The 24,516-nt window shown below is 37.6% G+C and overlaps 1 protein-coding gene across 3 annotated transcripts in view; it reads right to left on the bottom strand.

The window, feature by feature from the left end:
- The window catches only part of ARID4A (AT-rich interaction domain 4A), a 62,120-nt gene that overhangs the window by 16,973 nt on the left and 20,631 nt on the right, over positions 1–24,516 (bottom strand). For 2 of the 3 annotated variants that reach the window (XM_074956431.1, XM_074956432.1), the window contains exons 9-15: positions 22,534–22,613; positions 19,929–20,002; positions 17,625–17,791; positions 5,693–5,765; positions 3,053–3,147; positions 2,828–2,925; positions 559–787 (exon numbers count right to left, since the gene is read on the bottom strand). In XM_074956431.1, the coding sequence (XP_074812532.1) occupies positions 559–787; positions 2,828–2,925; positions 3,053–3,147; positions 5,693–5,765; positions 17,625–17,791; positions 19,929–20,002; positions 22,534–22,613 (816 nt within the window). Of the gene's footprint in view, positions 1–558; positions 788–2,827; positions 2,926–3,052; positions 3,148–5,692; positions 5,766–17,624; positions 17,794–19,928; positions 20,003–22,533; positions 22,614–24,516 lie in introns of those variants that run through there. The other variant, XM_074956433.1, reaches the window with a different exon arrangement.

The raw sequence follows: 24,516 nt of genomic DNA on the forward strand, positions 1-24,516 counted from the left end.
CAAATTTTATTAGCACATTCCCACTTTTTGTGCCATGGTCAGTAATAAAAATGTTAAATAAGTTTGGTCCCAAAACTAAGCCCTGAGGAACTCCACTAGTAACCACCCTCCAGCCTGACAGTTCACCTTACAATGACCCATTGTAGTCTCCCCTTTAACCAGTTCTTTATCCCCATCTTCTCCAATTTAACTAATAATTTCCTATGTGGACCTGAATCAAATGCATTACTGAAACCTAGGTAGGTTAGATCTATTGCATTTCCTTTGTCTAAAGATGATCTCAGGTAGCTTGGTCAATCTCCTGGAGGGTTTTGACCATCGAGAGAGAACTTAAAATGGACTATATTCAATGGGAAGCCACTGTAATCAGTGGAGCATTGTCTTGATATGTGAATGGAAGCCTGTGTTGTTCAGCATGAGGGCTCCTGTGTTTTGTACAAGTATGGCAATTCCCATGTACAGCCAATCCTCTAGGGAAATCTCATATCAGTAAACTATTAAGGACACCCAGTTCTACTGAGCACATAAATAAAAAACCCCTCAAATCAGACTACTTACTCTCGGGGATCTTAATTCTATTTCCTCTTTTTCACTTTCACTGCTGGAATCATTTTCTTCTACTTCATTTTTTACTTCTGCTGGAAGCATTTCTTGTTCCTCTTTTACACTTTCCTCCATTGGTTCTTCTTGTTTCTGAATGTCTTCTACCACTTTTGGTTCATTATGATGGATGGTCCTAAACTGAATGTTTGCAGAGCGGCAGTATTCTTCAAAACCATAAAGATACCTATATATGCAAACAGAGTTTCATTACATTTTTACTGTTGCATATCTGCTGATTTTCATTTCACTGAACTTCAAAAAAATTCTTTATTTTCTTGCTTGCAGAAGTGCAAGAGAAGAGCATTAACTCCTGGGGCGGGGGAACAACCAACCAATCCCCAAAACCCCAAACCAAAAACATTAAAAACCTCAACCCTATGTTAAGAGATTTTGAGGTAGCATGATTAAGCAGTCATATCTGAATGACTACGTTTAACATTGCGTGTGCACAGCTTTAATTCTGTCCCATTTGCTTAAGCATTCATGACAGTCAAGAGCATATCATGCTATACAGTTTCTCAAACACACAATTGCTTCTACAATCTTAGAATCAGCTTGCAATATTTTTTTCCATTCTTATATTGTTAGAGCGTTTTCGATGTCATAATGGTCTATCACAGCTTTACTAATCTTTGCATGCTAAATACTTTTCTCTGTAAAATATGCATCTTAAATTAGTACCCAGTTCAGCTCCCATTGAAGAAAATCTGAATATCTTCATTTACATTTACTTTAACAAATAGGATGAGATCCTTAGTCACCTGCTATTCAACAAGCACCAACTTTCATTAGGTTCAAGTCAGAGAATGAGGTAGTTAACCACCAAGCTAGTTTAGCTGCAACATTCAGGTGGCCTTATATATGCCTGCAAATTTTCAATTTTCTTATTTAATCAGCAATAGTTTGCTGTGTACTTTTCAAGTGTATTATTTTAATGAGCTGTCCGGCATAAACAACTGTAAAAGAGATAATACACATTAATCTAAGGCTTAGAAAACATATGACATACTGGATTTGAGAAACAAAATGCAACCATGTCATTAAAGATTTTTGTACTGCAAATGCACAACGGTGAGAGTTAATGTCGCATGTGTAACTTAAGCAATTCCTGATACTGGTGCCAACCACACAAACTCAGTGCTCAATTGTTCCGATTGTTTTCTTAAACAAAAAAAATTAAGTTCTTCAGCACTGGGCAAAACATTCCCCTTGCTTCCCACATGCAGAGCTCAAAATGCTGAATTATATTTGCTCAATCTTTCAGGAGAAAAAAAGGAAAAAAAAGTCCACTTTACTTAGAAAGTGAGCCTGAAACATATTTAGTCCAGAAGATGCAAGAATCATAAATGAAAATACAACTGAACATCAGGGGTTAGAATGAAAAGGCTTATACAGCCTTAACTCAAGTGGTCACCACCACTTCTCCTACTCTTATAGCTAACAAAGTGTGTCTGAAAACCATAGATCTGTAGATGATAAAGATATAAACAAAATTTCTGCACTGATGTTCGAAAGATTACTTCTGCAACACATAGGCATCTGAAGAAGTGGGTATTCATCCACAAAAGCTTATGCTCCAATACGTCTGTTAGTCTATAAGGTGCCACAGGACTCTTTGCCGCTTTTACAGATCCAGACTAACACGGCTACCCCTCTGATACCTTCTGCAACACACTTATTTCTAGCTACATTGTACAGAAAGTTTAAAAGTCTGGAGCAAATAAATGCAAAGTTCTGCCCATAGCATGCAGCTATCACAAATCTCAATGGAAGTAGAATGTGTGCGCATCTGAGGACAGAGTCTGTCCATGGTGTTAAGCATAAGTTGCAAACTGATTGTATAGCAGTTTCATTGCTATATTCCAAAACACTAATCCCACAAGCCAACAATGGAGATTTCCTGCCCTAAAACAAGCCTTGTTCTAAGAAACTGCAACTGCAAGATCCTACATGGTGCCCAGCAGTCTTCTACTCCCCTTTGTAGTTAATGGAAGTGGAGGATGCCAAGCACCACTCTCACTGCAGAACTCCAGCCCTTGTTTTCAATAACTTCTTAAAATCTGGCAAAATTAATGTAGCAACATAACAAGAGAATGTGGAATATTTACTTGTCTATTAATATCAACTCCTGAGCCATCAAAATAAAGTGTTCATGCCACTTTTAAGATTTTCCATATTTATAAAACCATTCTTTCATTCAATCACCTAATAAGATATAACTTACTTTCTATAAGCAGTTTTTACATTGTAGGAAGCAGCTGAGTTCAAAATAGGAATGCCAAGGTCCATATAAATTTGCTTCCATACAGCACCGCTGTCAATCTGGAAAAGTAAGTTTTATTCGTTAACCAGGAAAATTAAGAACGAAATTTACTGTGACACTAGAACTGTAACCATAATTTTCAAGAATACGAATAGATGTTTTGCTTAAGAAAAATCTGACACTTACATTGTCGCACCCACCCTGTTGATACACAAGTCTAAAAAGTTTGAAGAGGTTAAGATCCTTGTAGCCCAGAACAGGAGGTTTATTGATAGGAGTACCTAATTAACATAAGAATACAAATAAATAAAGTTGCCATGCAGATGAGCAAACTTCTCTTCCATCCCATAGCACACACTTGATTGCTGGTACATTTTTCAAATTAGTGTCTGTAATAATATTTTTATCCATAAAAAGGCATCCCAAGTCAGTTGCTCCCAACCAATGGTCATACTCAGCTTTGGTGTCAACATCTGGTTGATTTCTAGGTGGATTATTATAATGTTTGGCATCATTGGTCTGCAAACTACACAGGTTTTCTGACCCTCCTCAAATCTCTCAGGAAAACCCGATCTCATAGGCTTCCCTTCCATGTTTTCCCTGCTGTTTGGGTAAGGGCAGCCTATCAGAATTGTTAAGGGAAAGCCTGGTAAATGGTAGGGTGTGGGAGTCGATAAAGAGAAGATCATCAAATGTTTGGGTGAAGGGGACATGGAGTAGAAAATTAAATTAAAGGGTCAGAATGTGAAATAGTGGAAAAGGTGGCAAGAGAGAAAAATATTTCTGTGGAGAGAGAGTATGAAACTAAACTAAGAGTTGGGAATCAAGTAGGAAACGAGAATCTATTAATTGTGAAAGAGGAGGCCAGAAACAAACAGGGGTAAGGGCTGAAAATTGATGAAGTTGCTGCTCTTCCCTGCCAAGGTAGAAAAGGAAGCCCCCTTTTTTCCATGAATAACTATCTTTAAGCAATATCAGTTTGTCTCTAGACTGAGTCTTTACTTTTACTGCTCTGTTACTTTCCTTGTTTTCCCCCGTCCCATGGCCGCCTACACAGTCTCTCCCTGTTTCCTGGATTAACTGCACTTGAGGCAGGGTGACACTCCCCAATGAAGGAAGAAGAGAAAGGACAGCAACAGAAGTAGAACAATCACATTATAAAGAAGCTAGTGTTGCTTACACATGACACTTTTCTCTGAAGCCCCTCCTTATTTTTTCTCTCTCTCCCCTCCCCCCTCGAGTGCTAATTCCACATGGCATGGCCTTCAACGTGATGCTGGATGAACTCCAGAAAAGCCTGCCATAACAAATACATGACCCACTGATATATGTGTGATAGGCAAGTGGCAAGACTGAACAGGCTAGGTACTACTCCATTAAGCCTCTATGGATTGGAAAATATCTTATTAAAGAGAAGACCAGCCTACTTAAAATGGTGTCCTGCCATATATATATATATTTTTTTAATTATACTGAAAGATTGTGAAACCATTTTGTTTGAACTAATATAGTCTGTCTGTCTCCCTTTTGTATGTTTTTCTATCAACATTTATTGTCATAGATTATTGTAACATTTTATGAACTTTTATGCACTCTTCCCTGGTTCACCAAAGGGCAGAGAAGGTATTCAGCATGTAACTGATTCTAAACTTACTCCTCTCAACCCCAGTCCTTTTAAATCCAGATATAACCACACGTGCTTTGCTATACGATGCTGTAATGTCACCACTGCTATGGAATCATTTTGGAGCCTGGCAATTTGGGGATATACAAATTGGTCAAATAGCAGTTTTTAGTACATACGGTGCTTACAGAAAATTTTAAAAGATATTTTCTGCCCTGTGGAAAACAGCTGCTAATTTTTAACAGAAGTCTCTAAAGAAAGTCCAGTCTTATTCGTACATTTTTTTCAATTTTGCTATTGATCAAAACAAGTCTGCAAACTTTTTATATTCAAAAAGACAGCCATTTCAGAGCATAAAATATGTGGGCACAATATGTTATTTGCTGAAAGGATAACCTATTTTTTGGCTTCAGTGCCTTTAGAAAAGCTCAGGGTGTTCAAACGGATTGCCTCCCTAAAACTGGAAAACTAGTATTGCATAAGCCACTGAAATTTGCGGTTGTAAGGAGGGTGAAACTGGGAGGAGGGCAAAGCACTGCACTATGTATGAAGGGATCTGCAGCACTTCCAATATATTCTTTGCCATTATAAGCATCTAAGTGTCATGTATATAACAGATTGGGCTCATTCTGTCGAGAAAAGTAGCAAATCTACTCCTTCCTTATTCTAACTATTGAGCCAAGTTGGATCGCTTAGGTTGCTTTCCAGGTGAATGTCACTGTTGCTCCACTTCTACTAGAATGTCTGTGCGTGATTAGGATAGCTTTGCAACAACACTTTAAAATGGCACATTTCCAGATTTCTGGTGCTGAAAGTTCCACAACCCAGGGCCAAGACTTGAAGTGTTTTTATCCTCCAAATCAGAGTTGCCAGCCACAGCTGCCATAGAGGGACACCAACTCAGAGGCTATTTCAGAGATACTTTGGTACTAGCCCATCAAGAACTGTCTAAAAAAACCCAACACACCAAACAACAGAAAACCAAACATCAATTAAACTGGGTTTGCTTTTACTCTGTGTGTTATGCTGAAAAGCATCTGACAAAAGAAGACTTGCCCCATTTGAAAATGGTTACAAATGTTTTCATCTGTATCAGGTTAGTTATTGTAATATACATGTTTCCCTGATGCAAGGGTGATACCATAATACAACACATTAAATGGGTTGGTACACAAGAGATAATAAGTTAAGTTATGAAGTACCTCTGTCTTCCATAAACTTGTAAAGCTGTTGGAGGAAGCTGTCCCTCTCTTCAGGATCAAGCTCTTCCTCAGGCTGTCAAAACAAAGGGAGACATATTGAAAATATTAAATGCATTGGGACAGTCAGATCCCAAACAATTCATCTGCACAAAAAAGCCAAGCTAGAATTGTTCACCCATATAAAGATATGATATCCAGAAAATAAACCAATCAGAAAGGGCTAGCCACACAAATGAGCAAAAGTTTAAATAAGATGAGGAGGACTAACTTGGTTCCCCTCCGAAGGTTCAAAACCCCATAAACTGGAATCTCAACTGGGGAAAAAGAAAATATAGAGCAGTGGGATTCTCAATTCATTAGGGGAAAAAAAGACTAAGAAGTACGACATGGCCTGCACTAATATATTATGTGATGTCATACAGTAAAATCTAATACTGAATGTGTTATTTACAAGACCACAGCAGTTAACATGAATTCTAGCTTTCCCCAGTAGCAAAACTATAGTCAAGGGTGCAAAATGGTTTCCACTGTAACAGCCCCTATAGCTTCAGATGCTCATACATTTCTGGGGGAGGAGGGGAAGGAAATCCCTTGGGGAATGAAACTTTCCATGCTTGGTCTCAGCTCAAAGAGGTCATCTCTGGAAACATCTCAGGAGTCACTTATATAATTCAGAACAGCAGAATGTATGTTATCTATCCTGTTTTCTTTTTACCTCTACTATTCTTACACTGCGACCACAGATAAATACACCTAAACTTTGAGTTGGATAGTCCACAATGTGGAGTAAAGCCTTTGCTATGTTCAAAGGGAAAATGTTAAAATAAATAAAAGTTAAGAGAAAAAAAATCACTTTTGAGCATGTTCAGTGGTATTCTGAGATTTTAGCAGAGCCTAATGAGGTCTTGCTCCCTGCAACGTCTTACGTATGCCACATTCTAGTCTTAAGGATTGCTGGTGAGGCTGTCTGTACAAAAGTGCCTGTCACCAAGGAAAGATGTATAGAAAAAAGTCAAAAATGAAGCTCCACTACTGTATCATTAGTAGAAAAATCACAAGCAGTTTTGAGAGGAAGGGGGAAGCAATAAAAAGGTTACTGATCTCAGTTTTAGTTTGGTCTGCATTCAGCAAATGCTAAGCTTTCATTTTAATAAAATTACATTCCTAATTTTCTGTTGTGAAAATAGAGCCATTGCAAGCTAAACTGATACACCACTGCCTTGTTAACTGAAAAACAGCCTCCTGTGAAGCACTGGTATTAGTTCACCCCTTCTTCATCCTGCTTACTTCAATGAGCTGTAATGTCCAGAGCCCAATGAGGGCCATTTAAATACTGACATTATTCCGCAGAGAGAATTTGTGTTTCTTCTCTTCTGATTTTTCTTTGAAAAGAAACAAGGAAATTAAATGCCAACCCACAAAATTATATAATGTTATAGTGGCCATTTTGCTCATCCTGTATATTCTAAGGTATACATTTAACAGAAATATAAGCTATAAAATTAACAATAGAATCACACAGACAATGCTGCATATTTATTATTGCATAGGAACCTTAGCTTTTATATTTCCTGCATTTAAAAAAATTAAACTGTGCAATCTTAACATTGCAATTAATAGATCTCACCATTTACTGTAAAAGGTTTTTATACCTATGGATAAAAAGCACTATAAATGCTAGATATCTACAGATGTTCAAAATTCAGAAGCACTTCCACCTTGAACTGTTTACTCTTGTGAACATATCCCCAAAACTAAAACAATGAAACTGTAGGTTAGAAATAGCTCTTCCATGAGCAGATACTTAAATAATAAACAGTCTCTCAGTATCTTCTCCTGAAGTTAAACAAAAGGCAAAGATGAAAAACTGTACATCCCAAGGGAACAGGAGAAGGAAGACCAAGTAAGTGACTATTCATGGGGAGCGTGGAAAACAGAAGGAAGAGTTAGGACAGTCGATGCACTTAATTGGCCAGTCACTGGACAGCAGACCAGGTGAAACAGACTCACGAGTTGATCCTGGAGAGCATTTCACATTAGGCTATTTATATGCTATCCTTACCCCCTCTCTGTGTATCTTGGGTGCAAGTGGTTCCCAGGACATCACCTGCTGTTCTGAAGCAGGGTTTCATTTCAATTATCAACTGCCCTCCAGGCTTCACGAACTTAATGTCCCTAAGGGAACATCCTTGCTCCTGAGAGATGAGGAGGGATGAATTATTATTTCTGTCATGATCGCCTCTACCAATTGGGGCCCCATTTTGCTAGATGTTACACATTGAGAGAGACAGTCCTTCCCTGAAAAGCTTACAGTATGAATAGACAAAACAAAGGAAGCTTTATTATTCCTGTTTTACAGATGAATATAGGCACAGAGGCTCAGATCCACAAAGGTACACAGGCACACAAGTCCCAGCTTCAGGCTCCACTGCAATCCACAGAACTCCCACCGAACTCTCTTAGGGCCTAAACTCACCCAAGCACCTATATTTTCAGAGTAACTGTCCCGCGTCCCAGATGGTTTCTGCCTCGAGGCACACACACTGCAGCCTCACTCTAGGTGTCGAGGCATCCAGAGTTTTATACAAACCAGGGGAAGATCAGCATTTGCCCTCCTAACAAGGGTGCAGGGCCCAGTCCAGTAGATGTGCTTAAGAGACCACCTACCAGATAAGGTCTCATACAAAATCTGATAGGAGGTGGTGGTGGCGGCGGCAATACTCCACCTTATAACTTTTAGCACAGTGGTTAGAGCACTCATTTGGCACATGAGGGTATACCTACACTGCAATAAAAAACCCAGGGTACGATCACAGCTGGCCTAGGCTTGCAGGGCTTGGGCTGCAGAGCTCTAAAACTGCACTGTAGATGTTCAGGCTCAGGCTGGAATTTGAGATATGAGACCCCATGAAGGGGGTGGCTCACAGAGCCCAGACTGAGCCTGAAGTCTACATTGCTATTTTTAGTCCCACAGCCTGAGCCCAAGTCAGCTGACCCTGGCTCTCAGACTCTGTGCCACAGGTTTTTTATTGCAGTGTAGCCATACCCTGGGAGACCCAAGTTCTCTTCCCCTGCCACTTGGGAAGAAGGGAGACCCCTATTTGAATCCTACCTCTCAGGAAAGTATTCTAGCCATTTAGCTCTGGGATATTCCAGCGGTTCTCAAACTGTGGGTCAGGACCCCCTTTGAACGTGGTCACCAGGACTGGCTTAGACTTCTGGGGCCCAAGGGCTTCAGCCCTGGTCGGCGGGGCTCAAGTTACAGGCCCCCTGCCAGGGGCTGAAGCTCTTCAGCTTTGGCCCCCCCATCCAGGGCAGTGGGGCTCAGGCTTTGGTCCTCCCTCCTGGGGTTGTGAAGTAATTTTTGTTGTCAGAAGGGGATTGTGGTATAATGAAGTTTGAGAACCCCTGGAATATTCTACTGTGGGGCGCTCTCAGTCTCTCCTGTTGGCTGTTCCACTGTGTATAAATAATAAAAGTCACTAAGTCAGAGAGAAAGTTTGAGTGACTCTATAGTTCAGTGGTCATAGCTCCCACATGGGATGTGGGAGACCCAAGGCCCAGTACCCTGCTCCAATGACTAATTATTTATACAGTGTGCAAAAGCTTTAAACAGGAAAAACTGAGGGAGCCCCTCTTCAGAATATCCAACATCTCAGTGGTTAGAGCACTCTCCCGAGAGAGAGGATTTGAACAGGGTCTCCCACACCCCGAGTGAGTGCTCTAACTACTGAACTAAAGATAAGGTGGGCACCACCACTGTCACCTCCTCCTGCTATTTTGGCTGGAGTTAGGCAGGCACCTAACTTATTCTCACAAGAAACAACTTCGGCACTTACGCTGCCTGACTCCTGGAGAAGGTTCCCAACTGTGGATCACAATCAGAGAGAGGCACCTCCCTGCAGCCTGGAGTTAGGTGCCTACCTCCTTGAGAGGGGCAGGAGGCAAGACGTACTCCTTTAGTTGGCATCTCCCCTGGGCTAGTTTAGGTATGTCCCCGCGTAGAATGCTGGCTTTTGTGGATCACATTCTAAAGCCCAAAAACTGTATAGGGAGTCTAGGCACCTAACTTGGGCTTCGTGGATCACAGTGTTGTTCCTGTGATTTCCTAGGCACCTTATGGATCTAGGCCAGAGAGGCCATGGTGACTTGGCCAAAGTCACAAAGGGAGCCTGTGGCAGAGCCAAGAACTGAACCCAGACCTCAAGTCTTACTCCAGTGCCTTAACCAGAAGGCACCCTTCTCCAGAATGTTATGGTCACCTCCTTTCTTCTGAATGGCACAGAGATCCTTTGGCTGAATAGCAGGTATTTGGCTTCTCTCCCCGTATTCCTCCTGCTGCAGCCTCCAGGATAAAGAAGAATTGAAGGAACCTGAATAAACATTGCAGCATCTCAGAAATGCCATTGCCATCACCTGCCACCACTGAGGAGAGTGATATTTCTGTTGGTAGGTAGCCTGAACACTGCACTTCTAAGCAGGGCATTCTTGCCACTCCCTGTGGTAGATAGCAGGAATGCTGCATACCAAGCAGCAATCCCATCTCTTCTCAAGTCCAAATATTTTCACTGGAAGGCTTCAGAATTTCATATATAAAATCTGTGAAAATAATTTTCTGTGAAAATTTCCAGTTCCACAGTAGTTTAGTTTCTCATTTACATCCTTTTTCCACAAAGAGGCTCTAATCAAGGGTGAGTGAGGCCCAATGATTTAATTCAAAGAAGAGGCCAAACCTGTTCACAAGTGGCCAGTTAACAAATTAATTTACAGAGTTCAGAACTGAAATATTTATTGCTCACTCATTACATATAATCAAATGCAACACAGGGAGTTTTTATTTTAATTAAATATTTCTGTTGGTAAAGATGGTTTTAATTCAGAATACTTCTATTCTGCTTGGTCAGAGTGCTCTTAGTTGTAGCAAGAAGAGCCCATAAAATGTTGTGAGGGTTTAAGTTGAAAAAAAAAATCTTGTCAAATTACTAAATTTTTCTTCCATCATGACAGTTAGATATAATTTGCAGTTATTCAAAACCAACAATACTTACATGATTTCTCTGTAAACTATACACCCCTACCCCACTGTGTCTCAGAGTACCTTTCTTAATTCCTGTATTGCTAATAATCATGTATGTGTTTTATTTAACCTGACAGTGTAGGAGCTCGCAAAGCAAACAATCACTATGAGCTTGATCCAATGCCCACAGAAGTCTACAGCCAACTCCCACAGATTTTAGTGTGCCCTGCTTCATGCCCCATATGTTCAGCAATAGTTGTGTCAGCCTTGAACACTTCTATGGATTCAAATGAGAAAGGAAACATAGCCCTGACATCCTGACCTATTGCCTACTCTTCAAACCAGAAGTTACAGCTCTTGTTGGTCTTAACCCATAGAACTGACAGACCAAAAAAACCCAAACCAAAACAAAGAAGCCCACTGGTTTGCTGTCCAAAATGAAGAAAAATTTCAGACATTAATATCTTTTAGAGCATGGACAGTTTAATATAAAAGGAGTAGCAGTGCTCAGACTACATAATCTTTAATTCAGGATCTATATCAAAATCCTTCAAAATTTTGGATATTTCAAGTTGTTACTAAATATAGACTACAGTATTGTAGATTAAGATACATAAATATCTTTTTCCTCAGTAAAAAGAAAAGGAGTACTTGTGGCACCTCAGAGACTAACAAATTTATTTGAGCATAAGCTTTCATGAGCTACAGCTCAATTCATCAGATGCCTGCATCCGATGAAGTGAGCTTTGGCTCACGAAAGCTTATGCTCAAATAAATTTGTTAGTCTCTAAGGTGCCACAAGTACTCCTTTTCTTTTTGCGTTTACAGACTAACATGGCTGCTACTCTGAAACTTTTTCTTTAGTGTTATTGCTTGACCAACCACACTATGAACTTCCTGAAGGGAAAATAGAACCAATCTAGGAGGCAGAATAATATGATATGGCAACCAAGGCTCAGAAGAATGTGAATACAGTAAGATCAAAACAAGTCCACAAGTTATTGTAATTGAATTATTGTAGAGTTGTTACATAAATTTGTCAGCCACAGATTTGCTTTCTGATATTGGATTTGATGAAGTAAAGACAATTTAAACTATTAAAATTACTGCAACAACTTGCAATTTGACACCAACTGAAGACAACAGTTGTTTTAAGTTTTTAGTTCTACTCATATTGCAAAGTTCCTTTATAAGAGGGGCTCTCCCTGTAAAAACTCATAACATGATGGGCAAATGAAATGGTAGAGAGAAGCATGATCTGGTGCTCTACACAGAAGAATGGGAACCAAGAACCCTACAGGTTTGACAATTTGCTACATACCTTCAATCTTTTAATGTCTCTCTGCCTCATCTTATCTGTACAATGGGGATAATATAGGTAACTCAGAAGGGTATTATAAGACTACAAAGTTCATACAGAACTTTGAAGATGAAAACTGTATATAAAATGTCTAATTTTACAACAGGGTGCACTATAAACCACAAACTCAAACAGTAATCAGAAATCTTGGACAAATGAGTTAATTTAGATTAGTGAATTTGTCACTTGTAAATATATGTTGTGTGGTATTACATTTATCATGGCTACTTACCTGCTATGTAAATCCATGTATCCTAAGGAAGCTGTTTTCAAAGCTATTCAGTGAGAACTGTGATATTCTTGTATGCAATTTTTAGACTCAGATTTTATATGCTATCTTAAAACACATGCACTTGACACCAGAGATGGACTGCTTCAGATAACATTTTTATCTTGCCTCTGAAAATCATTTACACATTAGAGAAGTCTGGGAATAGTGGCAATTTGGAAGCAGCATTAGAAGTCGCTAGTCATGTACAAGAATCCCAAATCTCTATTTTTAAAATGTAATTCATGGGTTTCAAATATTTCCACCTCCCCTCCCCTCAGCCCCCACCCAATGTAAATTCAATGCTGGTGAAAGGTCCAGGAATGAAAATCCTTAGGACTGAAATCCTCTACTTATCCACAGAGCAGGTATAGCAGGGAAAGCTTTCTTGCACTGCTGGTGGGCAGTGACGTGTCTCAGTGCTAACTGGATGACACCTCCTCTACAGGCTAAAACGTAGTCCAGCCATCATGCCCATTCAGTCACTGGTTTGTCTGCTCAGAGTGCCAACAAGGGTGCCAACTGTGGTGATATTTATGATGCAAATACCTGTCCATTGGGAAGTAGACTTTGACCAAACAACTAATTTCACACAGGAAAACGATGAACACTTCCTCCGTTTTTTATATATATCTGCAAATCTGGAAGTATCATATGAAACTTTCTAGGTAGCAACTTTTCTATTTTAATTACACTTTCTATCTCTTATAGTATATTGTTGCCTTTCTGAGAAACAGGGATCTGAAGGGTGTTGGAAAAAGTGCCTGCTACACCACGCTCCTGATTCAGCATTTAGGAATTTGACTTCATTAGAACATGTCTTATTTTGAAAAAAAACTCCTCAGAGTCATTGTTTAAATGGACCATCTTTCCCCCCAGCTGAAGATTTCAGTAGGGTAAATTCACGTGACAAGAAATCTATAATTTGACCTAAAAATATATGCCCCTGTTACAAGGAGTTTGACCAGGTGCTTGCCACTGCCCCGAGAAAAGAGCCCACCCTCTGCCACCACATCCTCCTGGAACTTGCAGTTCTTATTTTCAAACAGCAGGAAGCGAGTTAGGCACCAAAATTTCATTTTCAAATGGAAAACAACTTACTTCTGATCTCATATGAGACAGACACCTTTAAAGGAAGCCAGCATGGTGACCTGTTCCCCCCATTTCTCCCATGAGATGAACTGGCCAGCTTCTGCAATATCTCCCATTAGGAAGACTCTCCATGAAAAAGATGCAGGTCTGCTAGCCAATCCCTCTTGAGTGGGAGACACTGAGGGAGCAATCTAGCTAGCACTGTTTTTATGTTCTTAACTCTTCATGCTTCTAAAAATTTAAAAGGATGAAAAATCCAAAGGGATAATAAAACAAAAACACTACCTCCTCAGGGGCAATAGCAGTTAAATTCAGTCACGGTACACTGTCCAAACCTGAACACTGAGGGCCTTATACACCATTCCTCCCTTCCCACAACACCCCACCCTCCAAAGCACTTGCCCTTTGATCCAATCATCATTTAATATTATGTCTTACTGTAACTCTCTGAATCCTACACATAAAATCAAATGCATACGTTCGTCATATAGGAATTCCTTTTGTTGCTTCTGACTCAACAAAAGGAATATATTATATATTATATATATATATTTTAACTAAATGCATGAACAGGGCTTGATTTGTCCGCAGGAAGAATGTCCAAAGAGACTCAAAAGATCGAACTGCAAGCTGCAGGCACTCTCCCCTTTAAACACAGGACAAGGAAAAAGTTAATCATTGGACATTTTTATTTACTGGTAAACAACTAGCAATTGCCATCTTCCTTGACAGAAGAGTATAAGTACAAGAAAATAATATGGTTGTACATATTTTTGATTTTTAATAAGACATGCATATTAGAGACAGACCTTTAGCTTCTGGAATGTTTTCAAAGCAGACAATGATATAGAAGAGTTTCAAATTTTTATACCTTCTGTTCCAATTTACCCTCAGAATGGCAGCTACATCCTAATATGTATCTAGCACACTCGTACTTCAGATTTTTAAATTTACAAATTGAATACAAAAGGTTATAGCCAACAGACCAGTGGCTATATTCAAACCAACCACTCACTTCCAAATGGGAAAAGTTACCTTATTCAACCAAAAGGAAAAGCAAAAATAACAGTAACAAAAAGTCAGTTTCATTACTTAAATAAGCATCCAACTGTAAGTTGAAAGCAATACAATAACTTAGGGCTGCTATGCAGTGTTTTGAAATTACTGCAAAAAAGTCTCATAAATTTAATCTTTTGAGAAGCTCATTCTGCAACATGATACATGTTAATGTTCTTCTAAAATTTAATACAGATGTCAATGCCAAAGCTATCTCCAAATCTTCCTCCTGCACTGCCAACTGTAAAGAATTCCACACTCATAAAGTTACCTCCAACAGGAGAGATAACCATCTGGGTACCACCATGTTGATCCCATACTCTCAGATCCTGAAAAGACTATGCAGCAACACAAAATACCTTGGTGCTTATCCTAAATTACTCCGTTGTACTGCACCACTACCAAATCAATCCCAAAAAAAAAACAAACCAAACCAAAAAAACCTACAGTGTGTCAAAGCAAAATTATGGATCCTAATCCAGCTGTGAGAACATATTAGGTTCTAGCAACTACAAGCAACTACATTAGGTTCTATAATCACAAGCAACTGTTCTGACTCCATAATAATACTATCCTTTGGATTTGACTGACAATATGCTGGGTATGTACTAAATATATATTTGCAGAGTTAAGGGGACTCCATGTCATTTATCTGAGAAAGGCCTTCCAGGCCTGTTGGCAGCTAGGCCATTACTGCACCACCATGGTAAATTTAAAAAAAATAGAACAGAGTGACTCAGAGTCCCAAAACAGAAGATACATTGAAGGATATTCTGACAGAAGAAGGAATGAGGTTATTTTGACCTTGATTAAAATTTGAGTGATTCAATATTTATAATCATACATAGCCAAGGCAACAGTCTTTTATTCATTGGCTGCCTTAGGTCTGCATCCCAGATTAGTGACGTTTTGAAGAAAACCCTTAAAGAAAAAAAAAAAATCACAATTCCTAAATTCTCTCTTTAGCAGAAATATTGAGCTTTGCCCACAATTAAATATTTAAGATTAGACTATTATAACAGAATAATCAAGATTTTGACTTCATGGTCGAGAATGACAGCTCTGCTCAGACAATCTAAAAAAAAATAAAAATATCTATGCTCCACTAGATAGCTTTATGATCCCTTTATCTTTACATCCCTACTTGTCACCTGGAAACAATGGATACTACAGCTTTTCCTACTGACATATCTACATCTCTGGAATGCTTTACCTCCCTTTCCTTGATCAACAGATTATTTTCTTAGAATCAGAAATGAAAACCCCATTTGTTTTATAGGAATGCTGTTTTGTTTTTAAACAAAGCTACCCCTCCCCCTTCTTTGTTTGAAGCATACTGCACTTTTAGACAACATCCATTGTAAAAATGACACAAAAAATTATACCAGAAGCCAATAAAGCCATCTTTTTTCTTTAAAAACAAAAAAAACCCAAAACTGACTGGGAGTATGCAATTTTAACAAACGTTAGTACAGATCAACGCAGACTGCAACAGTTCACACCCTGCAAAATGTGGCCTATTCAATTCTTATCACTACATACAGAGGAAAAAAACCAGTGGGATTTCATATTCTATGCACATTCATCCTCACATTTATCTAACCATATCAATATTTTCATATGGAAAACTACTCCATTTTTCAGAACACTATTACTAAGGCACAACATTAATGTCTAAAAATAGGTTTTTATTTTATTGTTTTAAACAAGGAAACATTTACCCTTGGCTACATGCTATACCACATTGTTTGAAAATCAGAAACCTTGAACTCCAAGTCAAATCCACATTCTTAATAATGAAAAATGTTAATGTTTCAGATTAAAACACAAACTCCTTACCTATAAGCTGCATTTTCTCTCAACTGAAAAATGGTTATATTTCCCTTCTACCTAATCTGCCCAGTGCCTGGACATATTTCATCCTGACTTCCAAATATTTGCTTTCTTTCTCTCTCACTGCACGACATCCGCAGTTATATAGCATTACTTACATTCTCTTCCATATAAAAATCAGACATTACATGAAAGGAAAAGAAAGAGACAGTCCATTTCAAAGCATCTGGCAAGCCTCACTGGCAGGCTGCCAAGCCTCTGCTAAATCTTCCTCTCTTTCCTGAGCATGCTCACTTGAAACCAACAGAATGTTACTATGGCAACACTGTAGGCAGCCTGCCTCCAAGTATGAACAGCCATTCTGTTTTCAGTGTGACAAAACCACATACTACAGGGGAAGTGAAAGGGAAACGATATTTGACCCTCTTTAAAAACAGAAAGTTTACTTTCCTTTTCTATATAATGAATCTCCTAGTTCCATGTATGGTACACAAACTTACAAAGAAATATTTTGTTTGCAAGTAAATCTAATTCTGTAAGATTTAAAACCAGATAAAAATTAAAGGAAATTCCATAAATTCATTTTTGATGACATAAGGACAGATGATGCTTTACTTTATGGAAACTGAGTAACTGGATCATTTTATCAATACTTCTGTGACACAGACACTTGTATTGAATTTAAGGCATATATTAAAACAGACACTAACATTACCATTCCATAACTTAAAACATTTTAATATTTAAAGAAACCTTTACTGAAATATTGTCTACAAAAGATAATTAGCATAAGATTCTGAGGTTCTTAGATAGCTAACAAATAAGTTATAACAGGGCACAATCCATCCACCTACCACTTTCCTCTACTATGCCGATATTTTTATTTTGGCATTTTAGTACCTTCTCTGACAGGAAGTATTCTTCATTCAAGAGGATCTTGGATTTTAGAAGCATGTTATATTTTAAATCAGCACTAGGTTATTATTCAGACATGTATCAAATTTTAATTTTTATTTCCTTTCTCTATCTGCATATTTCTTACCCAGACCCTCTCCAACAATGTTTTCTGATTTATTTCTGAGATTTGTCTCAGATTTGTGCATTGGATAATGGCAGACTATCTGCAGTTGCACACAGATACCATTAAAGAGAGTTGTGAAGGGAGGATAAACAGGTCTGAAAACTCAAAAGTGAGTAAGCCAAGTTTGAGGTCACAAATCTGGTAACTAAAATGTCCTTGGACATTTACATTCTGTATCTGCCATTTCTAACTGCATAATTGTTTCTAATATAAAAAGAGACTTACCACTACTTCTTCCTCCTTTTCTTCCACTTTGTCTTCCTCTTCATCACTCTCTGCAGCAGCTCCATCTTCCTCATCACTGCTGGAGGACTCCAAGATTTCACTCATATCCATTTTCCAGTTATCAGGAACAGCTTTTGTGTTTAAGAAAGTGCTTGCTTCCTGTAACCCTACAGAGGAAAATGTCTAGTGTTCAAGGTACTAAGACTCAAAATGATGTAAATTACAAAATATTCCTCATTTTTCTTCTTTTTTCAAATTATAATGAAAGGGGGGAGGAAAATTCAGAGGTGAATTGTCAATAGGTGGTGAAAAGTTAATTAAAAATTTAAATACTATCATTTATCCCCACACAAAAACTTAACTCCATCCTAAGGTTGCAAGCACATCTTCACAGTATGAGCAGATTTTAGTTTTTAAGAGTGTTAGATTAAAAACCCAAATACTGGAAATCATGGAATTCAGAGTTAACTTAGGTGTTATTTGACAAGTACAATGTTATCTTAGGCAGGCACCTTGAGGGCAGAGTTATCATCTTCACCTTACATCCAACTTTATCAGAAACAAGCATCACAAAACATTGGTTGAAATACTTGCTTCATACATACATGCCTATTATGCCAAGTGTGATGATTTCTCACCACATTATCATTTGCTCTTTTAATACAGTATTAGTGCTCTAATTTCATGATCAAGGCATATGTGCCTCGTATGAGAGGCTTTGAGTGAGCTCAGCACTTTGTAGGATAAGACATTTAATGGTAAGGAATGAATGACTGCCTTCAGTATGCCCATTTGCCTATAATTCTTCAGTATGGATCATGTATGACTGTAGGGTTTTAAAATAAAAATTGTTATGGGCGATACTATAGTAGAAGTTTCTTTATTCCCCTCAGAGCATCCCCAGGGGGTTGAGTTAAGGCAATATGACTGTATTTCTCAAGCAAGGCAATCTTCCCTATGAACATATTTGGTTTCTAGGGTTTGGATTTTTTGTTTCAAAAACTCTAATGTTATTAAGGCAATACACATCTAAACCCACTGATAGGTATCCACACTATAATTTTAGTGGTTTTGTATGGATATTGCTTTTTTTTTTTTTTTAAACTATTCCCAATATGGGGCTGGGGAGCAGAGTGGAGATTCCCCCATACCCTCCCAACTCCCTGAGACTCACTAACGTATACCTTCCTCACACTCATTAATGTTCACTTAATACAGCCAGCCTCCTGCAGATCTTTGGGACGGTGGAATAGGGCTTCACCTGGGTACCTGCATCAGTGGCCCAGTAAGTCTTTTTGGACTCAAGCTTGTGAGCCTCCGAGGCACAGGAATTTGGCAGGGAGCAAGAGAGGCTCATTTTTGGTTGGGGAGTGTGGAAGAAGCAGAGGAAAGATGGTCCAATGATTAGCGGTGCTAGTCTGGGATTCTAGAGACTCAAGCTGTTTCCAGCTCCACCACAGACTTCCTGTGTAATCCTGGGCATGTCACTTAGTCTCTCTGTGCCTCAGTTCCCCGACTGTAAAATGGGGATAACTGTCCTTGCTCACACAGGTGTTTGTAAGGATAAATACATTAAAGACTGTGAGGCACTTGGATACTACAGTAATGGGGGCCATACAAGTACCTAAAATAGATAGGGGTGGGAACACCAACGACCTGCTCAGTGTTGTTGTAGAAGGTTTGGGGAGCACTAATACCTCCCTGGCTTCTGTAACTGATGAACCTCCTGTGGTTTGCAGAACACTCTTTGTGGACAAGCCCTCGCTTGGCAAGCCCTCCTGTGACATACAAATCCTTCCCTACCCTTCCCTACTTTTTGGAGGTAAAATTCTCTTTCCATTAAGAAGCCTCCATAAGGAAAACAATAACAAAGGAGACTTTTTGAATTCTAGTGAACAGCTCTGTTTTTAGAGTGCCATAATTCAGGAATCCTGTGTATAAAGGTACTTCAGACTCAGTAGAATATTTCTACCTCAGGTCCACGCACATCCTACCAATTTGGAGGCCAACATAACTTGGGTGGATTTTAGAGAGGGAAGTCCCCTCCCCAAATAAATCAGACTTATAATGGAAGCTTGGTTACCATCTTAAGTATGAAGCAATAGCTGCCAATGCTTCTTAGCAAAGCACTGTTAAAATGCTAAGTCGTAGCATACAGTATATAGCAGTATTATTAGTATTCACTGTAACCCTCCAATGGTAAACTGAAAGCAGTTAACTCTGGCCACATCCCAGCAGAAGGTTCAATATTGCATTACACAACTGATTTGTTTTTGAAACCAGAGAAGACTTATTCTAATATACCTTTTTTAGCAGACAGATCAGATTTTGATAGGTTTACGTCTAGTTCTTTGATGTCCTTTCTTGCTATTGAATAACTGAAAGAGAGGAAAGTATTTAATAAAATATAATAAAATAGGAATAAGTCAAGTAGTGCTCCATTTATGAAAAAAGTGGTTTCTCAAAATTCAAGACCCTTCATTCACTTTCAACAATAAGGTCCTTTATAATTATACATAAAGCATCAGCGGACGTATGCACTAACACAATATACACTAACAATAACACAGAAACTCCCAATCTTCATTCCCAAAGTCATCAAAAGTGCCTTTTTAATTAAAAATGATAATTTAATCTGTTATAGTTACAGAGCTGTTATATTTTTAAAGATAAAAATATTTAAAATATTCTTAATTTTTTCTTTTAAAACCCACAACATACTATCAAGGAAATTAAAACTTCGGCCAGATAGTTTGCCATTACTCTCAATCACGCAAAGAGTTAACGTCTGTAGCACCAATATACAGCAGAAATAAAGTTTTATCTCTACATTTCCTTGCTTTTGTCCATGTTAGTTAGATGTCATGTTAAGAAGTGGTGGGATGACAAAGGAAGACATGTTAGCATGTGGTGTGATAGAGGATATGGCTGAGCACTTTGGAGGGAGAGGACTTGTAGAGCAGACTTCATTTGGGGGAATTAATGCAAGGAAGAACAAGAACTGGATGTCAGGTTACAATATAAACTTTTACTATATTTCATAATATTTTAAGGAAAAGCTGCACATTTACTTTTTAAATACAAATTTTAGGGCATGCTACAGAGATCTGATCACTCAAAGCAATTTCAAGACCAGTTTATAGAAAATCCAATATAAAAATAGTCCCTCCAGCTAGATCAATGAAAATGAATCCTTAATTTTATAATATGTAACCAGCAGAAAAGGAATGGGGTGAGAAAAGATGGAAGTCATTCTTTACAAAGCAGCTACTGCATGTATAAAGTAATATATCCCATATCAATATTACGGTTTACAAAAACAACTACTATCAAAAGGAAACAATCTATATATTGACAAGTAAATGTCTGCCTTGTTTTTAAACTGTATTTTTGCTAACACAAAACAAGGTATGTAAAGCAAATACAATTTTTTAAGTTTCAAAAGTGCTCTCATGCTAACACATATGGAATCTTTTACGTTTGGAACAAGATGTATTCCAAATATTGAGTTAAATTTGGTTGCTATAATAGGAATGTAGGCCAACCTACAATTGTAGCATTTCAAGTGAGTTATTATAATAGGATTTTTCTTCTTTCAGTTCATTCTCAGTAACTGTAGCAAAACCCCAATAGAGTTAAAGGAACTGGTGGCCACCACTTTCTCAAGCTAAAGAAAATTAGGGGGGGGAAGGGGGCAAGACAGTCCTTTTTAAGAAAAAGTAAATAGAAAAACTGTCCAGTAGGCACTGGTAATAAGACATATTCAATGTTATTTATAGTGATAATTCATAACAAAATATGCTTCAAGTAGGCTATTGATGCATGCCTTGGCCACATAATAAGGCCAAAAGGAACAGTGCATCAGTAGCCTACTAATTCACACTCTATTGAGAATTACTGCTGCTGTAACCATAGCTCATTTCTTTTTTAAAAACAGGCATGTTTTGTACAAAAACACAATGTTGAGGTTTATGCACTATGAGAAGCAGTTACTAAATGGTATATGAAAAAATAGTAGAAAATGGTTAAAACGTTATAATTGTTTTGAATATATTTTTAATAAAGTTCTCTTATTTTTAAGATTCCCTGGAGTAACCAGACCCTCTTTCTCTCGCTCGATATCCTAGATGCCCAGGTGCCCCTTCAGTAGCAGTTTGTAACCCAGTAGATACTTTCAATTCACCTTCTCTTAATAAATATTGAGTTTGTTAGTTAAAGGCTACAAATTGCTACTGAAAGAGCAGTTTAAAAACATTGTTGCAACAAACATGCACAAAAATGTACCAGACTGGCAGACCTTAAGTGAGGAACATCAGGACCCAAGTTACATAAAAAGCTTTTACAAAAACTTAAGACCTCTAAAAATGATTTTTCTATTTCAGTGGAAAGTTTAAAAAAGTCTATCAAAAAACCCCAACAAATTCCAACGCAATGTTGCAACCCAAATGAAGGACTATACTAATGTATGAAAAACCCAAAAGGAGAAATTAATTGGAAAGTGTCTGTAAACTAAAAAGTGAGAAAAACAGAAGTAAAATGCTTGACTAACAAAAATAAAATTTAAAAAAAATTATTTAACTTTAATCATCTAAGATGATTTAGAAACATTGGTAAGCCCCCCACTGTCCTCCACCAAATATGTTAACTCAATTGAGCATCTTAAGCATGAAATAGTTAGAAAATTTTATTGTGTTTTTTCTTGAGTTGTAAGTCGCTTGCCTTTTTTCATTTTAAGTTGCAAGAAAATGAGTCATTGGTTATAAATTTTAACTAACTAGAATCCTGTACTTAAGTTTTGTATAGAAAGATCTTAATGTACAATTTAATAATGTCCACATAAAGAAATTTTTGTCACAAGTTCACACATTTTTCAATACAACACTATTATTAAGAGTATTCTATTACTCACAATTTGGAATCTGCAAAAGATCGAACTAAACACTGGTCCTTTTTCACTGTGATGTCATCGTTACAGCTGGGAGATATTACCTGAAGTTTCAAATAAAACACATTGCTCTCAAGAGTTGCTATTCTTCTTGCTAAAAAAAGTAAGACTGTATAAATGCTTTCTACTTTCTTTTATTGTTATTTCCAATTTCAGAAAAGGCAACAGCAATTAGGTTTTTGTATACTCCTATTTACGTTGTAAAGTCTGGCAATGAACAACTTCTTCATAAATACTTGACTAAAATTAAGAAGCTGCCAAACAAGCACCATATCCAACATTGTAAACATTCATATGACAACCCAGGAAGTTTTATTATTGACATCTAGGGGGTAAATGATCAAAAGTGCAGTTATACTCTGAAAAGCTATTCTATAAAGATGGCATTGTGGAATTCCATGTTTACCCGTACAATAGTTTTTCAGATTAAAACTTGCTCAGATTACAATTTCTAGTCTTTCATATTAAGGCTGGGATCCAAAAGGTAAGCTTCCTTTTTTTCTGGTTTATGTATGATCCCCAATATTAAAGTTTCTACATCTGAGACTTAAGTAAATAATACTATTGATAATGTCAACCAGAGCTCCTCCACAGTGGTATTAAAGCCGTAGGATTAAATGGTAGTTTGTAAAATCTTTACCATCATGTTCTTTGTGCATTCAGAGTTGTGTTTACTTTAGTGACACAAATAAGGTTATTTTTTTCCAGTCTGTTTTCCAGCTATAACTGCTTCTTAAGGTGTATAGCAATGTTAACACTCTCAGGCAAAATCCTGGCTCCACTGAAGTCAATAAGAGTTTTGTCATTCACGTCAATGGGGCCAGGATTTCACACCAGACTGAATTCAGAGATTCCTATTTCTTGGTTAGCTAAGAAGATAACAACAGTTTCTGGACTTCTAGCAATTTCCCAGTTAGAATATTAGAACAATATTCAGTTTCCCAATCTCCCAGTTAGAATATTAGAACAATTTTTGCTTAATGAATGACCAAAATGGAGCTCTGACCAACAGTCAGAAGATATGAAACAATACTACATTTCATATCTCAGTGAACCGAGATCTACTGTCCTGAAAGAGATACATACCAACGTGTTTTTAATAAACCTTGACATGCACCTCAGAAGTCATCAATATCTACTTATTAGGGTACAATATACTGATACATACTTGCAGCAGAAAAACACTATTGTGTATACAATTAATCTTTCTTCCAAAAAATCTTTCTTCCAAATCTTTCATCCAAAAAAAATCAGTGTTAAAATTCAGTTAACCCAATGTGATAGGTCGTCTCTTTCCAGTTAGTTCTTGAAAAGCAGCACCAAGTAGCCAGATACAGTGTACATTCATTTACCTACAGTAAATCTAACAAGGTAACATTTGAGTCAGTGGGTAAAATGTCCCAATTCAACACTCTAATGAAAGTGTTTATAATAATGGGTGGTTGTCCTTGATGTAAGGAGACAATATGCATACGCTTAACTACAGGAACTACAAAAATGTATTGATAAAGCTTCCTTTGATGTTTTTTTAAGTTCTGTAAAACATTTCCATCCTTACATTAAAGGTACAAGAGCAACAGAACACCAGGATTATTTTAGATTGCTCTTGTGTATGTTATTTGTAATCAGAACTATTCCAAGTCAATTTACAAATGAAAACACTCTAATACCCAATCCCTACTGTTCATGTCACTGAACAAAGTTTAATTTGTCAACTTTTTTTAAAAAATATACTATAATACACAGAGCACACACGTGCATTTTATCTGGTAGTTTATAAATTTTAAACAAAGAAAAAGGATTAGAAATGTAGTTTTACATTACCAACAGGTAGTAGTTTTAGTAGATCTGATTTTGTTGAAAGATCAATATTAAAAAAAAAAACCTATATATTTTTTGTAAGTATAGCTTTTTACTGAAGTCAGAGCCATAAAGCTGATACAAGTT

Source organism: Natator depressus, chromosome 6, assembly GCF_965152275.1.
Source record: "Natator depressus isolate rNatDep1 chromosome 6, rNatDep2.hap1, whole genome shotgun sequence".
In the NCBI taxonomy this organism is placed as follows: domain Eukaryota; kingdom Metazoa; phylum Chordata; order Testudines; family Cheloniidae; genus Natator; species Natator depressus.